This window comes from Perissodus microlepis, chromosome 15 (assembly GCF_051167445.1).
Source record: "Perissodus microlepis isolate ML-2025 ecotype Zambia chromosome 15, ASM5116744v1, whole genome shotgun sequence".
NCBI lineage: Eukaryota > Metazoa > Chordata > Actinopteri > Cichliformes > Cichlidae > Perissodus > Perissodus microlepis.
The window spans coordinates 23,089,022-23,107,317 of record NC_140475.1 but is presented as its reverse complement, the minus strand read 5'-3'; the positions used below and the strand labels follow the sequence as shown (position 1 = coordinate 23,107,317).

General features: G+C 40.2%; 1 protein-coding gene across 1 annotated transcript in view; it reads left to right on the top strand.

Annotated features, from left to right (window-relative positions):
• Positions 1–18,296, top strand: part of xrn2 (5'-3' exoribonuclease 2) — a 43,744-nt gene that overhangs the window by 19,799 nt on the left and 5,649 nt on the right. The window contains exons 20-28 of the mRNA XM_084952383.1: positions 567–656; positions 794–866; positions 1,244–1,327; positions 1,835–1,932; positions 4,040–4,119; positions 4,249–4,305; positions 5,691–5,759; positions 6,894–7,022; positions 9,766–9,884. Of these exons, the coding sequence (XP_084808509.1) occupies positions 567–656; positions 794–866; positions 1,244–1,327; positions 1,835–1,932; positions 4,040–4,119; positions 4,249–4,305; positions 5,691–5,759; positions 6,894–7,022; positions 9,766–9,884 (799 nt within the window). The remainder of the gene's footprint in view (positions 1–566; positions 657–793; positions 867–1,243; positions 1,328–1,834; positions 1,933–4,039; positions 4,120–4,248; positions 4,306–5,690; positions 5,760–6,893; positions 7,023–9,765; positions 9,885–18,296) is intronic.

Sequence of the window (18,296 nt, the reverse complement as noted above, 5' to 3'; positions counted from 1 at the left end):
ATGCTGCTATAGCTTGTTGCTTGTAAAGCCACTGATAGCAGCTCAAGTTATTAAAGAAATTCACTAAAACACCGTAAAAGTTCACCTCAGTTGACCTGTTCGTCTTCTCTAAGTATTAAGCTGGCGTTATGAAATGAAAATTAAAACAACGCAATGAACAACAGTAGAACAAGGAAAACACATCAAAGGTTTAAACTGAGAAAATCTATAATTATACAACCAGTTCCTTTTGAATTTGATATGTCTTAAAAAAGTTGGGAGATGTAACAAAAGGGTGGAAAAAAAGGAAGTCGTATTAAGAAAGTGCTGGAATAATTCAATTATCTCATCTGCTGTATGTAATATAATGTTCACTCTGGCGGGAACTTTGTGTGGAACAGACAAGGCAAAAAAAAAAAAAAAAAAAAAAGAAAATCTTAAATCCAACTTGATCAACTGATCATGTCAAAGCAATGCAAGACAGACCAGCGCACAAATGTGAATCGTACAGCAGCATTGCACACTACAGCGTCTGCTCTACAGGGTTTAATCAACAGACATGACTGTTTGTTGGGTGTTTCGTGCAGTTCAAGCCACTGGAGCAGCTGATGGGAGTGTTTCCTGCCGCCAGCGGTAACTTCCTGCCACCAACATGGAGGAACCTCATGAGCAGTCCGGTAAGTTTCAGGCATGAAACACCTCAGCAGTATTGCTGCTCTCTGATCTTTTTAGTTGTGGTAATTGTACCAGTGTCTTTTTGAGTTTTACTTGAAAAATGAAAAAATAATTAATGAAATCACTTCCTTTGATGCAGGATTCCTCGATCATCGACTTTTACCCCGATGACTTTGCCATTGATCTAAACGGCAAGAAATACGCCTGGCAGGGTGAGTCTGTGACATTTAAATAATGTGGACAGAGAGGTTTATTACAGCTGTTTTTGTTTAATCTTTATTGTTAATAAATGGAAATATATTTTTAAGTCAACGTTTCATTCGACACACTTTTTTATTTGTTATTAACTATGTGGGTCATTTTGGTATGAAGGGCTCAAATTCCCTGTGCAAACAGCAGAAACTTAAAAAATGTTTCAGTGCGGGAATATAGAGGCTGTGACTTCAAAATAAAAGTTTTAAAAAGGAGAAGCTATAACTTGAGTACACATTAAAAACAGATTTAGAGAATGTAATACTGTACTATTACATGATTACACTATTTATTACTGTAAGTGCACTTGTTTTATATCATGGTGCTACTTTCATAGGTGTTGCCTTGTTGCCTTTTGTGGATGAACGTCGGCTGAGGGCGGCTTTGGCTGATGTTTACCCCGACCTCACTCCTGAGGAAAGTGAGTAAAAGCCCATCGTATCAAATGTAACATCTGGATTTCTCTTTCGGTGAACTTTACCTTCTGTGATAAAGGTGTTTGATGTAAAACTCACTTTATGTTTGTAATTCTGACATTATCACCATAATGCAGTAACAAACCACTCCAATAGCTGGGGTTGGCTGTAGTGTCAAAATGTTAAAGGGTTGCAGTGCTGCCATCTCTGCTCCTCTCCATGTTTGGATAAAGGGTTAAAGGGTCTAAAGAACTGTGTTATAGTCAGACAGGTGCGTTTTATGTATTTGCATACATCATCCCCACAACGTACAGTTTGCAGTAGAACCCATATTTACCCTTCTTTTCATTGTTCTGACATAAATGTGGTCATTTATCTCGTTATTTTTCTGTTTTCTAATCATGGGCTTCTCTCCCGTTTACACTCAGACCTGTGTGAGCAGGGTAGCAGTTTGTGAACACTTGTTTTTTCTCTCCTTTCTAACCACACCTGCTTTCTGTCCTCTGTTTCAGAGAGGAGAAACAGCCTGGGAAGTGACGTGTTGTTTCTGGGGAAGTCTCACCCACTCTTTGACTTCATCCATGAACTGTATCGCACAGAATCTAACGAGGTAAGAAACCCGACGCCGTCAGTAAGCATTCACTTCAGTCAAATCAATCAATCAAAACTTTATTTATTTACCTCTTTTCATACAATAAAGATTGAACTCAAAGTGCTGTGCACATTAAAAACAGAAAATAAACAAAAATACACACATGCATCTCCTTGACTACACCCTCTCATCACCCCTCCATCCCTGCACCATGACCTACACATAGATATAGACACCCAGCCATCATACAGAAACACTGCAGATAAAAAATAAATAAATGAAAGCTAAACATAAAGGCAGGTAATGTGAAAGAATAGAGACATAATTATAATAAAAGAGGAAAATGTGAACAAATAATGCAGTGAAAATGTGTCAGTAAATAAATGAAAAGTTAAATAAAATAAATTAATAAAAAACCTTAACTTTAACTTCAATTCAAAGGAAACTCTTTTTAGCTCAGTGTTATCGTGAGAGACACACACACACACACACACACACACACACACACACACACACACACACACACACACACACACACACACACACACACAACCCTGTTCAGCTATCTTAGTGAGGACCTTCATTGACACTATGGTTTCCCTAGCCCCTTACCCTAACCATTAAAAATGAAAATGAATGCCTAACCCTTACCCTAAACCTAACCATAACCCAATTGTAACTCTGACACTAAAACCACATTTTGAGCCTCAAAAAGGTCTTTAAACTTGTGAGGACGGGTGAGTGTGTCAGTCACAGGGATCGGATACAGTATATGCGAAGAGGACCATCGAGGAAAAGGAGAAGAGGGGCAGATAAGTTCAACAGCAATTTCAAAGGAAAAATCTGGATGATCCAGCGGCCCCTTGGACCGTGCAATAACAACTTCTATGAAAGTCAACTAAATGAAACTTTTTTTTGCAGATTTCGGTCCTCACAAAGATAGCTAGACAGGAACACACACAGAGTCAGCTGGTTTGCGTCTGTAATAACAGTCTTCTTCTTCTGCGGCTCAAACTTTGATATGCTGCTGTGTCACTGTGCTGCAGATGTGCGCTGAAGCTATGCAGGTGTCGCCCGCTTTGAGTTTAGTCTCACTGATTAACCGAAGCAATCGATGCGTAGACTTGCTGGGTAAATACTTCTTAATGAGTGCATCTGAACAGTCAAGCAAGCTTCTGTGCTTTGCTTTCAGCGATGAAATGAATTTGATGCGAAGGAAAATTAGTTCATCTAGAGGATTCAGAGTTTCAGAGGCCTCGCAGTCTGACTGAAAGAATAATGCAGGTTTTATTTATCGCTGCGTTCCACGAGAGAAAAGCCTTCACCTCAGAGGACCCTCTTCTCCTGCAGTTACATGAACTTGAACTTTTACGTAGCCCGTCTAGACGACAGGTACAGATTTGATAAATAAATAAAACTGTCAGATGAGGATGAGATGAACTACTGAAAAACATTTGACAAAAACCTCCTGTGCAGACATGCAGTTTAAAAGGAAAAATCTTCCCACCTGACCATCACAGTTTTGGCCACAAAAATTCCTTTTTTTTCTTTTTTTTTTTTTTTTTTTGAGGGTCCATTTTAAAATTCCATTATCTATAAAACTACTTGAAGTAGGTCCTTCACATTTTTAGGGTAAATTTCTGGTACTATGGCTTTGAGTGTGGACTCAAGTCAACATAGAATGTGGATGCTTGAAGTCCCTGAAATATTTGGATGTGTGATCTCTAACGGCAGATTTGGAGACCCGTAGAAAGCCGTTTTTCAGGTAGAGGACTGACGCTGCTGCTCATATACAAGGCAGGTGACACTAGTTTAGAATATGTGTAATCTATTCACAGAGTCATAGTAACAGATATTTACCCTCAAGAATTTATTTGGAGCTCAAATATTTTCTAGATGATGGTATTTTAAAACAACTTCTTTAAAAAGATGCTAGAGAATTGTAAAAAACGCCTCATCCCTCAGAATTTTTTTTTTTTTTTTAACTGCGCTTTAGATGTTTTAGTTTTTTTTTCTCCTTTTATGTCCATGGCCTAAGAAGATCAGAGGAAGCATAATAATAGATTGTTGCTGCATTAAACCATCATTTGTTTGTGGATACAAACTGCAGCTTTGTCTCCATCAGGACACTGAGATCCCTGCAGAGCTGTGCCATGGAATCCAAGGTAGACTAAATCTCGATGACGACCCTATTCTACCAGATAAGTAAGCAACACCGACTTTATTCTCATTTCTCTGCCTCTTGTCCCATGTTGCCACCGCTCTAAGCCAACGGAAGACGAGCTGGGTAAATGTGACATCTGCCTCATGTATTTGTTTTTGGTTATCCTGCAGTACGGTGAGGTCGCCTGTTCCAATGCTGCGAGATATTTCACAGAACACTGCAATCGGGTAAGTCAACACAAACTTTTTTGTAGCATTGATATTTACTGTACATGTCGGGAAGACTCATTGGATTTAACTTAAAATTCCACCAACAATGACGATGATGTCAAGTATGGCTGGAGGCGAACAAAGAACAGGAAACGCCTTTACAATTGCAGTTAAATGGTCAGATTAAATATTTTTGGCACCAAGTAAAATGTTCAGATTTGTGTAATTTTTTACACAATTTTTTACACATTACATATTTCTTGGTGATAGTTCACGCATGAGGTGTCTTTAATTATTCATGGTCATGTCGTTTTTTTCCTGTTTAATCCCTTTGTATAAAAATTCCACAACTATACTTATAAAAAGCAAAAACCTTCCCTGATTTGAATTTGGCTGATGTCCGCTTCAGGTTTGTCTGCTTGTGCCCTTCTGGACTGTATCAAACATTCCTGCTGTTTTTATTTTTCTTTCTTTTCTCCACTTCCCTCTCTGAAAGTCCAATTCTGCATCTGCAGTGCATGCTGATCTTTATGGTATCAAAGCCACAACCCTTTAATTAAGTTTTACAGTAAAAAGGGAAGTCATATTGAGACAAATGGAGTAAATATGTGCAGCATGGAATAGAGCAAATATTTCTCTATTACAATGCATTGGAATTGGGCATCCCTGATAATCTGATACGTAAAAAGTAAGGTCCTGGTCTCACTGCTGACCTTCTGATCTTATGCATTTCCTTTGGGCTTCAACACCACTGACTTGTCCACTGAAAACTGCCATTTGGAGTTGGAGGCCAGATTCTCATCAGCAGTGGTGAAATCTGTTGTCTACAAGTAGCCCAAATTGGATGACCTGAAAAATTTAGATGAGAAAATATTTTATTTTTAAAAATCTCAGTTTTGAGTTGAATCCCAACTTTAACACAGATGTCGCACAAAAAAAACATGACAAACTGTTGCATCCACTTCCAAAAATAAGCTAAAAAATCTGATTCTGATGGACGTTATGACAGACCATCCCAGATTAGTCTTTTTTTTTTTCTTATCGTTTTTATTACAAGCTTCACTGACGTCGTCATGTTTCCATTGGTGCTCAAAGCTGTTTGACAGCACATTATTATCGCCTCATAGTTTTGAGCTGTGTACGCACCATCCCCCCTTTCATTACTGTAATATGAGCCATTCTTCAAGGATGAAAAGACATTTGGGCACGTGTTGAAAATGACTGAGCGAAGTAGGCGAGGGAGGTTAAGAAGAAAATGACAACATTTGAACCATCATGGTCTCAGGATCTCTGTGTTGAGGCAGAGATTTATTTTGCTTCTCTGAAATTCTTGCTTTAAAAAAGTATGAGCTAATGGAACTCTTGTTGTGGTCAGTTGCAAATGATTTTCATTTTCTTTCCAGAGTGAAGTTCAAGGATCCCCAGTATCCAGATGGCTTTGTGTTCAAGGCGGTCCTCCTGCCTGGAGCAAAGTGAGGATTTTTCTTCCTTTTTGCATTTATGTCATGAATTCCTGGTTGAACATTAAAGGCTTTATTCATTTCAGGTGCAGAAATAGTTTTTTCGTTTGCCCTTGTAATTCCTAAAGAATACAGCAGTTACATTCATATATTTTTCTTATTGTAACAATTCCATGAAAAGACCAAGACCAAGTACGCGTTGATTCATTTCTCAATAGGTTGTGAATGTCTGATTTGTCTCAGGCTCTCAGCATCCTTTAGGTCCATTTGTTCCTAGAAATTATATAAATCGTTACAACATGTGGTGGCTCTGTTTGCAGAAAGGTAGTTAGTTCTATTGGAGTCTATGGAAAAAGGATTTCAGAGCACCGTTAATATATAACCTTAAAAAAAACCTTCCAAATTGGGTTTATGATGTGAATCCCCAGTTTCAAGGCTTATTCAGTACAGAATTGGCCTAGTCAGTGTCTTCATATTAAAGGAAGCTCCTGGAAGAAAGCGGGCAGATGTTAACACTGCAGAAAACGATGGAGAAAAAACACAATGATGTTGCAGGACTCGACTGTGCAAGTGCTTTGAGACCTTTGACACTGGGCACTGGAGCTGATCTTGCTCAATCAGCATATACCAGAGTGATGCAGGAAGTCAGAGTCAGGAAGAACACAGAGGCTGTTTTAAAAAGTTTAAAAAAAACCTTTGCAGACTAAATCCTCCACTTCTGAAGTTCTCCGGCATGACTTGAAACTGTGAAAATGAGAGAGCAACACTGTGTCACAGACACAGATTCATCCACTTTTGTCAACAAGAGCGGTAAAAAAAGTGTATTTTCAGCTGTGACAGAGGCGGTAAACTCAGGTGGAGAAAAAAAAGAAAAAAAAAAGTTTTTTTTGTTTCTGAAAAATACAGAACTGCACTAAGATCACAGTCACAAAGTTTGTGGGTAAAAATACAAGTCCTTCATCAAATACGAGTCCTACAATTCACTGGCAGCATTTCAGTGGTGTTGAGACCTGGATTTTTTTTTTTCTTTCTACAAAGGCGTCACTGATAGATTTGAGGGTTTCAGGTAAACACGATGGCACCCTTCCCTCTCTCATATATGTCAATAAAAGGAAACCTTTTTCACATCATAATGCTGTCTTTCAGGATTCCCAGTAAGGTTCTGAAACCCGAGGACTGGGTGAGAGGGAACGGGCAATCTTGGAGGCCTCAGCTGGGTTTCAACCCAAACAGGCAGCAAGCTCACCTGGACCAGTCTGGCTTCAGGGCTCTGGGGTATGTTCATATTTACATTTTTAATATAATCAATGTTAAAACCATGAATTTCGAGTGAAAATGGTTCAGACTTTTTCCATTCTCACATTCACCTCAGTCAGGCAAATCAGGACTGCTGTTGGGTCGTTTGTTAACACTTCCTAACAGGCCCCGGTTATTCCAGAAATCGGTAGGTGTGTGGAGAACAGTTGTACAGTGCTGCATTCCTTATTCATATATGATGAGAATCTCAGTCAGGATAATGGAGGCCCTCTACACTCCAGGGATACATCTCCCCAGACCACAGACCCACTGCCAAACTGGTCATGCTGGGGGATGTTGCGGCTGGTATAATGTTCACAATGGCATCTCCCGGCTTTTTCACGTGTGTTACGTGTGTTCATTGTGAACTTGCTCTCAATTACAAAGAGAATGGGGCAGTAGTGGTGGACCTGTCAGTTATGCTACCCTCAGGGAGTCTGTTCCTGGCCGTCATGTTGCAGGGCTCTTCCTGTTCCTCCGTACAGAGACGAGCAAGATACAGTCCCGCTCTCCTGATATTTCCTTCCCACTTTTGAGACTGTGCTGAGAGACACAGCAAACCTGGAGCTGGACTGTCTGTGCGACCTGAATGAGCCTGAATTCTCCCAGCACTGATGAGGACATTAGCAAAAAGCAAATTGGAGAAAAATCGGTCAGGAGAGATGAGGAGAGAGCAATGGTTTAGCTGGAGTTATACAGGTTTTGTATTATACTGTGATGACAGGGTTTTTTTGCTTGTTTTTTTACAAGCAGTGCATAACCATATCTTTGTTACAGAGTATTTTCCCATGCTTTTATTTTGAACAGCAAACAGTGATGCCTTTGTAATATAACTTTGCATCCTGAAACTTTTTTCATGGTTCATCGGTGGTTTGATCAACTTCGGTAGATACACCTGTCTCTGAAGCTCCTCGCTCTGTGTGATGAGATCATTTTAAAGCATCCAAGTCTGTCTGCCGTGACTCAGTACAGTAGTTTTAAGTATTTTTAAAAACAAAGATGTATTTAAATGTTTACTGCCTCCCCCCCACAGTGGCCCCCATTAACCAGCCATCCTTGATTATGATCTAAGCTCTCTTCTCCACACATTGATATTATCATTAAGGAAATGTGAATAATTGAACATCTGGCACGGCCCGACTGTGGGAATTAATTATGCACAGATTTGAAGAAACATAATGTATTCCTTCCCCCCCCCCCCCCCCTTTTTTTTTTTTTCCTGCTAAAATAAGTCGTTAATTCAGTGATTCGGGCCGTTATGTGCCTTGATGGGACCACACGGGCAGGTGCTCACAGGATGGCGAGCAGGAAAACCTGAAGGAAGTGAATTTTTTTATTGCTTTGATTTTTAAATTGTGCAGTTATGGGTGTGTGTGTTCAGTTTAGGAAGAGGCCAGAGGTCATATGACATTTCTGGTAGGACACAGGCTCTTGTGTGGAAAAAGGCCGGGCAGAATAGCTCACTGAATCATTTAACCCTTATGTGTTAAGTGCTTTGGTTTGGTTTGTTTTTTGCCTTTTTGTGGATGTGCAGGGAGTAAAGATAATTTTACCACCATGAGACGACATTGTCCATCCAGCTATCAACCAGTCAATCAATCAGTCAATCCTGCTTTTAATGCCTTTCATACTTCCTTGTGTTTTCCTTTTCCTGTGATCCTGAAATTGTTCCCCATCCAACATTGGGGATGATTCCTGAATCATTTTCAGGGTTTTAAGGTATCAGCTTATTACAGTATGAAGTGATGGCATGTGCCTGATTCTACATTGCCTTATTGATTAATTGATCAGTCAACTGATTTTCTTTTTTAAACAGTTAAAGGAACAGTAGGTTTGCAAAAAACAACAACCACCTCACCAAATGCCACAACTGTCACACTGACTCATCACAACTGGACAACAGAAAACTTGGGGAAAAAAAAAAAGTTGCCTGGTCTGATGAGTCTCGATTTCTCCTGCCACATTCAGATAGTGACATCAGAATTTGGCATAAACAGCATGAAAGCATGGGTCCATCCTACCTGGTATCAACAGGTCAGACTGCTGCTGGTGTAATGGTGTGAGGAATTTATTGGTACAGCAAAGCCGGGCCCCTTAGTACAAAGGCATTTAAATGCCCAGCCTGAATCTGTGTTGTTGCTCAGCATGTTCATCCCTTTATGACCAGATTAATGAATCGGTCACCAGATCTCAGGTCGATAGAGCACCTTTGGGATGCGTTGGAACAGCAGATTGATATCATGGATGTGCAGCCGACAGATGTTCAGTAACTGTTCGATGCTGTAATTTTAATATGGACCAAAACCTCTGAGCAACGTTTTCGGCACCTTGTTGAATCTGTGCCACAAAGAACTAAGATGGTTCTGACAGCAAAAGGGGATCCAACCTGGTACTATGAAAAGTGTGCCGAGGTAGGGTGGAAAGTTTAAAAGTAATTCAATGTTACTCTGGCATTTGCTCTTCTCTTCTATCTTCTATCCTGCATTTAAATAAAAAACAGTGTTATCAAACATAATTGATGAGTAATGCTAAGACTAAGCTGAAACCAGCAATCTTCTTCCTTTGTTTTATATGCAGCATATTCAGACCATTTTTACCCACTTCAGTCTCCAGACACTGCCCAGACATTAAGGTTAATACCGGGTGTGTGTAAAGGTTACAATGGAACTTTCTTTATTTCTAAATTAGTTTTTAACATCATAGCTTCTTCTTCTCTCTTCAGCCACAATCTGAACAGAAGCCAACAAGGTGGAGGACAATACAGCAGCACTCCACCGCCAAGCAGCTACAACCAAGGAGGCTACCGACCTTCACACAGCGGTGGCCACCAGTCTTTTCAACGTAAGACACACACACACAAACAAACACACACTGCAAGGCCTTATTTTTGCCCTACTCGGTGTTTAACCGAACATTTTTCTTTGTTCAGAAACCAGTAAAGATTTTTTTAGTGGTCTTTAACAATAAAAAAAAGGATCCACAATGAATTTTACAGAAACAAGGGTTAGCGCATTAGCAACCCATTTGAAAACCGCAGCCCTAACCTTAAGCCCCCTGAATCATCTTTAAAGCCCCCTCGAATGGCCACTATCTTAAAAAAAATGTCCTCAATATGAAGATGGAACATTTCTGGTTCATAAATAGTTCACAAATTTCAGTTTGATTCAGAATGATGTATTTAAGGCTGTTTGCATCAATATAAAAGCAAATAAAATTATAGATGAGCGTTTAATTAAAATTTATTCCATACCGGGGAGCCAGAAAGACTCTCATTTTACAATTTAACAATCCAAGGTCTCAAAAAAGCAACTGTGTAGGCAGACGAAAGAGCCAGTCCTGCAGTAAGAGTCCTCTTTTAAGTAAAACAGTGTGAGATGCATTACACTCAAGACTCTAACGTGTTCACGGATTGGGGACATGCTGTTTCATAGTCCAGCACTCCTGCTTCGCCCTGTCCTATCCTGTTACCATTAATTTGATCTTCTTAAAAAATAATAATTACAATATTTTAGACTTAGAAATAAAGACAAAAATCTTCATGGCACTTTTTTTCTTTATTAAAATTCTCGACAAATCCAAAGCATCCTGGAAAGTTTGGTCAAATGTGACTTTACCAAAGGAATAAAGTGATTTTAGTAATTTAAAAGTGATCTTGGAGCATTTTAAAATTTTCAGTCTTTATTTTCATTTTTTAGATTAATTTTAGATTTTGGATTCATTCGAATTAAGAAAGTGCAAATATTTTTCAAATGTAGTTTTTTAAAACGTTTCTTTGTCCCTTCTCTATACAAATAAACAGCAGTTTTCTAATCTAAAAATTAAAAGTATTTACATCTGAGTTTACCACACTGAGAGTAAATCTGACAACACACTCAGATCAAAGTTTGGTCAAAAGTAAGTGGACCTCATCAAACTGCTGCTGTAAGGTCACTGATGAGCGTTTGAAATTGGGTGAATTGTTGAGTTTGCTGCTGTAACCTTGAGCTCAAAAAATCGATTGAGATGTTTTGCTTTAATGCACCCCCCACCAACAGTACCTGCTCCATTAAATTCAGTAAAAACTTTCTTTTGGCGTTCCTCTCTGGAATGCTCTCTTTTTCTTTGCACATTCCGACGGCCTTGCTTTTCATGACAGAGCGTAAAGCTTTCATCACGAGGCTTTGACATTCACGTGTTATTCTAAATATTTGTATCCCTTTAGCAGAGACGAAGAAAAGCTAAAATATTCAGCAAAAGGTAAAATGCCTCTTCAGGTGGATTTCAAAGAACTGTAGTCATGTTAAAAAGGAAGTGTGACCTCTTTAAGTTGTAAGATTTTACATATCCAGTCTGTTAAATATATCATACGTCTCATCTGTAGACCTTAGATGAACAACAGTACATGACAGAAGCAGTGTGTTTGAATCTTAGCAGAGTGATCTGAACAAAAAACAAGACTTATGGTCTGATGTCCTTTGGCCTGCAAATACCTCACACCAGCTGTCAGCACAGAGGTGTTGATTCGGGCACCTTGCAGTCATTGAGGCGACTTTGAACTCCTCTGTATACCAAAGTATTTTAGAGTCAAATGTGAGGCCATCTGCCTGACAGCTGAAGCTTGGTCAGAACTAGGTCGAGCACTAGGTGTTTCTACAAGCTGCTTAATCATGGGGTGGAATTCGTTTTTCACAGACTGCTTCGGTTTAGTTGTTAAGTGAAAAACAGCTGTGTAATGTGTTGTACGTTGGTGTTAATCTGATGATGTATTGATAATCTTTGTTATGAATTTTGATACATTAAACCATAGAAGTGGAAGAAGTTGTACTTTCTTTTTCCCATTATTGTCCATTTTATGCCAGGCACGATTGGCTCTGATATTTTCTAGGTCAGCTGGTGGTTGGTTCTTTCTTTGGTTTTGAGCCTTCTTTAAGTGACTTTTTCTTCTTCAAGTAACGTCTCTGACTATCCTTGATCACCATCATTATAAATAGTTGTCCCTCAAAGTGGATTAAATGTGTGTATGAAGCCATTTTGAATTTCTTTTTTCAACTGGCAGAAGAAGGCGGCGACTGCTGCAGTGGACCATTCCTGTCACGATTATTTAAGCAATTTATTGGTTATTTGTACCAAATGGCACAAAAAGGAGGAAGATGCATCTTTTCTAGGTTGTTTTTGAGCGAATCAGCTGTGAATAAAAAAAGTAATTGATCTTAAAAATGACGTCTTAATTTTCCACCGATGGACTGATGTAGTTACTGACTAATCAGGTCACATCTGGAACGGACACCGTTGCCATTTCACTCTGAGGAAATTGGGCGCTGCAGCTGCCAAACGGAGACACAAATAATTGTGTTATATGATTATGTTCATCACATGCAGTTGAACAGCTCGTCACATATGGAGGCAGAATCCGTCTCCCAGCTCCTAATCACGGTCTGTGCTCTGCCTCGGCCCTGGCCCCGCGGTCCTCTGCCAGCTCTCTTCCAGTTTGACTTTGATGTGCCAATTTGCAAGTAGATGAATAATCTCATCTGCCCACTGATGGCGTGCGGGGGAGTCTCGGCTATTCTGGTGGCACTTGATGCAAATGGGGGGCTTTTGGCTCCTCCGGATTGCGGCAGCACCTCCCTTGGCCTCTGCTGCTCGTTCTTAGTGTTAAACTTGCCAATTAGCAGCCCGGGATGTTCACCACCCCCAGCTCTATATTTGTCCTATCATTCACGGAGAAATTATTTCAATAAAAGGGAATCATTTTAAATCCTGCTCGTCCGGTTCTGGTGACACAGGATGATTTTTATTGTATCAGCTTGAAGTACCTGAAATAGAAATATGTCATTGACAAAGGTAGCGTTTATATTTTATTCGATTTTCTTTTTCCTCCTGAAGTTTTAAAGCTTTTCTGTGCTCAGTTTTGATTTAATGCGGGCGTGTTAATCTCAGTTTCACTAAAGACCAATCTGCAAATGTACTGCTCATTTAAAAAAAAAAAAAAAGGGAAAAAAAAGTTAATGGCACACTCGATCGTGGTATCATACAGAGTCAGCTAGACTTCATTGGGGTATCGATATGTCACGTTATGAAACACAAACCATTGTGAATTTATTTCACCTTCTTTGGCTCCCTTGCAGTGAAATTCTGTGTCCTGCTCACTGCTGGTGGTGTGACACGGTATCTGCAGCCCAAGCAGGTTGCACAGGGACTCCAGCTTCTCCAGGATGGGGGTGCATCCTTAAATGCTATTTGTGAAGGTTTGCTGTGTCTGTCAGCACAGCCTCAAGAATGTGAGGAGATACTAGGAAAGTGGGCATTACATGATGAGAGCTGGACAGGGCTGTAGGAGAGCATCAACCCAGCAGGAGGACCAATATCTGCTCCTTTGTGGAAGGAGGAGCAGAGGAACACTGTCAGAGCTCTACAAAATGACTTCCAGCATGTTTCAGAGTCAGACTCCTTGAGTGAGGCACCAGGGCCTCACATCCTTTAGTGGGACCGACACTCGGAGCCCAGCACCGTGGAGCTCAATTGGCATTTGCTCAAGAACACCAGAACAGGCAGATCCACCGATGGCGCCTAGAGCCGGTTCACACCGAGCACATGTCACAAATGCCACACTGTCTGCAGACGTTTTGATATCTGTGATAATACGTCAGATATACCCCGTCCCTGACCGCAGAGATCTAAGTTGCAACATGATTGCCGAATTGCCAGAGTTAATTCTTGACTGACTGAGTGGATAGACGATCTTCTGGTTATGTTCCATTTAGATGTTTTCAGTCCCTTGCCTCAGGTGAAATTGGCAGCCTTCAGTGTTAGCTCACCTTTTGTGCTGTTCTGTGTTGACTGGCTTGCTTATATCTAGACCTGCAAAGTTTATTGAGCACCTGAAGTGATTCCAGCATAAAATGTGCTCTGAGTTTCATCCGTGTGGAGCAAAATAAGATTTGTATATAAAGTGTGGATTTTTTTTCTTTCAGTAGAGGTGATTAAATTATTTGTTCATCTCTTCTGATTCTTTTTAACTTTTATGGTAAAAACTGAACATGGTCCAGTTCTAATATCAGCGACTCCTGGAATGTGATTATCCACACAAGTAGGCCTTATTCTGCAGCAGGAGGCCAGAGGCTTGCTTTTGTCCTGGTAACGCTTTCTCAGAGCCAATCCTCTGCTCGCCCAGTAATCACTGCAGGCTTTGCTGGGCTTTTGTGTGGTGGCTTTGCTTGGTTGCTGATTAGTGTTGTGGGAGACCGGGGGCCGATAATGAGACTGTCGAGTGGCTCCGCTGGACACTGGCCCCCTCTGATAAAAGCATCCGGGAGGCTCCAGTGCCATTGGGTGTGTGATGCGCTCTGAAGAGGGTTGAAACCAAAGTTAACTTGCCCCTTTGACGACGTGGCCACCTCCTGCGGTGATGTGTCAACACGCAGCCTCTGAAACATGCTGCTGGGCTTTGTGTGCCACAGCCAAACCAGCTGGTGTTTAATAACCAGCCATGGGAGTCTCTGCTGGTGGCCATTATTGTCTTGACATGCAGTGACACCAAATTTTAACCAGAGCAGCAAAGTAACTGTTTGATCCAGCAGCCACAGTGGCCGATAAGCCTCCCAAAGTCCACTTCAGAGTAGCAGCTACACATAATGGCTGCTCACACGGGCTGGTGGATCGACTTCAATAACATAAAGTCATTGGATTTTATGTGGCCTCGAGTATTTTTGTTCTTTATGTTTCTCTAAAGGTTTTCAAGTTGTGGTGGAGAACATTTTTATGTAAACAAAATTATTATTATTATTATTATTATTATTAATGAAGATTAGCTTTATGTCCACTTTAACGTAAACTCTGTAACCTCAGAAATGTAGGTGTAAAGACCTGTTTGCGTTTTCACACATGCACTCCAGATATGAACTTTAGTAGTCATTTCCGAGAGACGGTGCACATTGGCCCAGATGCTAAATTGTCATTAAGGTTATTGTCAGGTGAATTCTGTGGTACATGTGATAGATGGCAACTTCACACTGATGGTTTGAGACCTGATGGTAATGAAGAACTCTCTGAACTTGCATTGTTTCTAATGGCCAGCTGGGGCGACTCCTGTGGCTGGGAAAAGACTCAAGGTAGTCTATTGGGAAAATAGCCCCAGGCTTTTTTAAATCACCATTACACTTTCGATGTCTGCAAATCCACTATGGTCTGCTTGGGTCCCAGTGACGTAATTTGCCATCTGGTGGTTAGCATGAGAGTTCATCATGATGTCCATGTTCTTGCCTCTTTTTTGTGACCACATAAAGCTCCCAGGCTTCTGACTTCAAGCAGACTTTAAAGACATATAACAAGAATGACTGCTCAGCCGTCCACAGTCAGAACCTGCCCCCCGTGATGGAAACAGCTGTTTTTCTCAAAAATACATTTACTCCTTATTCAGTAAGTTATTCCTTGTAAGCACGAACTATAATAAAAAAGAACCCACTGAGGTTGCAGAGGCCGTGTGACATAGCCAGAGCAACCGGTGGTATAATCGTGAAACAAAAAGAAGGACTTAAAACAAACTAGTGAAAATTATGTATCCTAAACAGACAAAATAAAATACAGATCATTTGAAATTCATCTACTCATGTAGTAGTAAGCTAATGGTATGATTGCAGTTCTGGCTGGATTTTAACCAGAGCGTCACAAATCTGCTTGAAACTGTCAGTAACAAGTTTTACACAAATTTTTCTACCAGTTATTTTGGGCTTGACAAATTAGTGCAGATTTTGGTGGATAATGTATGATTTACATATTTAAATATAACATTTTGTGGCATCTTTCCTTGACGTATTGGTGAATGTATAATTTACCAGGTCCTCGTGATTCTGCATGTATGTCTGTCCCAGTAAAATGCTCTTATTCTGATTCCAGCCATGTCGCAGTCATTTGTCTTTTTTTTTTTCTTTCTTCTGAAATTACCTCTCGGTTTGTGGAGCAGCAGCAGGAGCAGGTCGCTAAAGTTTTGTCCAACTAATAGAAAAGTTACTGTCCTCCTTCTGGGATCTGAGTCAACTAGTCGCTGAACTAATTGAAGCGATGTGGAGAGAGAGACGTTTAGTTGTTTAGCGCGCTTGTAATCCCTGCATTAATACAGTGGACGCAGCGCGTTTTAAGGATTTAAAGCGTAATCCTTTGTTGGCTTTTGTCCGGCGCAGACTGGAAGTCTATACACTTTCAGATCATTGTTAATTAAGGAGATTGACAGGTGTCCACTTGTAATTCTCTCTTTTGAATCATCGCTGGTGATGGGGGGGAGGCCAGAGGGTTGTGGAGTTATAATTGGAGCCCAACTGGGTGGTCCACTTAAAGTTTGTTGGTGGAGGAGATAATCAAACATGAAAACTGAATGACAAAAACAAAATAAGAATGTGTCAGCAGCAGTCTGCCTGCTTGCTGCTAATTGTGTGTTTTACTGCTTTTTGCTGTGGTCAGCAGAGAACGGCTGCAGGATTTCCCACTTGCCTTTAGTTGATCAGGTGATTCTGATTAATTTGTTTGTTTTTTGTTTTTTATCTGCATCAGTTGGCTGGAGATCTTATCAGCATCCCAAACTCAGGATTTCTATCTGATTGCCAGACGTCCCCCAGTATTGTCAGGCAGATTTTATTTATTCTACTAATCCAACAGGAAGTTTTCAGTGGCAGATCATTGTCCTGTTGTGATCTTAAAGTGGGTACTAACATGTCTGGAGTTCAGAGTTTACAAATTAGTGTCATTTTAAATATTTGAGGCACTTTGAAGTTAAAATCTAAACACAATAATTAAAACTAGCAAAAAGAGTCTGGTTTGGTGCTGCTCAGAGCTTTGCAGATCCACATCTATATGTTGGAAAAATATGTGCAGAAGATGGTAACACCAGCTACTCGCATGCCTGTTAGTGTAGTTGTTGCTTATGTAGCTTTGCCCCAGTGCAGTGTCATAATCTTTTTTTGCAATGTTTGATTTTTGAGTGTTTTCCTCTTTGTCTTTATCTCCGCTGATTCACTTCTCCTGTATTTTTCAAGCCAACCTTTGAACCAGTGACCGTGTCAATACCTTGAGGCTACATTCTCTTGGCTTTTTGAAGCCTCTCCATTGGCCTTATTCCCATAATTCCTCACTCTGTTTAGCCAAAGAGCTACAGAAACTGATGCTAATGTCCACGTAAGATTTTAAGTTAATCTCTCCATCACACTGCGATTGACTCGGCGGTGTTTTAAACTACATGCTGATGTCAGCATGTTAGTGTGGTCACAGTGACGGCGCTATTGAATGCTGACATTGGCTAATTAGCATTAAAACTAAACTTATAGAAGATATTGGAGAGAATGCCTTCTGCTTATGAGACCTTATGACTGGACTTGGTCTTACAGGTCATCTGGAAATTGAGGTCAACTCGACATGTGGTTTGTATTGCTGAAAACTAATTTTAATAGGTTCACTTTTCCTTCGTCTTTCTCGGTTGTCTTTGTCTTTGTTTACATCTGAAATGTGTATAAAAGTGTGTATGTTGGATGGTGTGACTCTGCGTCTGTATGCTGGAACATGTCTACTTAATGTGTGGTTTGAATCTAACTGTGAAGCCCGTTGTAAATGTGTTTTCAAAAGTGTTTTATAAGTTGTTGTTATGAATATTATTATTGCTATTGTTATTACTGTTATGTCGTAAACCAGAGAAACCTATTACTGTCTAGTTATATGTAATATGTAACTTGTACCAAGAAGTGTAAAGAGGACTAAAGGAAAACAGTTTAAGACATAGTTGCATCACACATTTTATTTCCTTTTACATCAGCCTCAATAAAGCCCAAAAATGAAATGTACAGCTGTTAGGGGATAAACTGCATCACTTCCATAGCTCAGAGTGTTTCAGGGGTTCTACAGAGAAAACATGCACAAAAAATGTCAGGGTCCACCAACATCCTCCTCCAACAGATCCTCACTTTGCTCCTGGATGTGTGAAGTATTAACAGTAGCTTAGGTTTTTGTCACCCACCAATGAGGTTTTAGCCAAAGTCATATCAGCAACGTTGTATCAAACCTATACGTTTTTAAATTTTAGCATCATTTATTCAAATGCAGTAGGTATTTTGTGCTGATTGCATGCTCAGAAAAACAGGAAAGCTTCTTTCAAACAAGGTTACCACAGGTTCGCCGTCTTTACGATGCAGACTGAGCATGTCAAATTATTAATGCAGGTGTTCGGTCACATCACTGAGCCTGTTTATGAACAAATATTAATGCCCCCACTCTCATCTAATACCCACACTC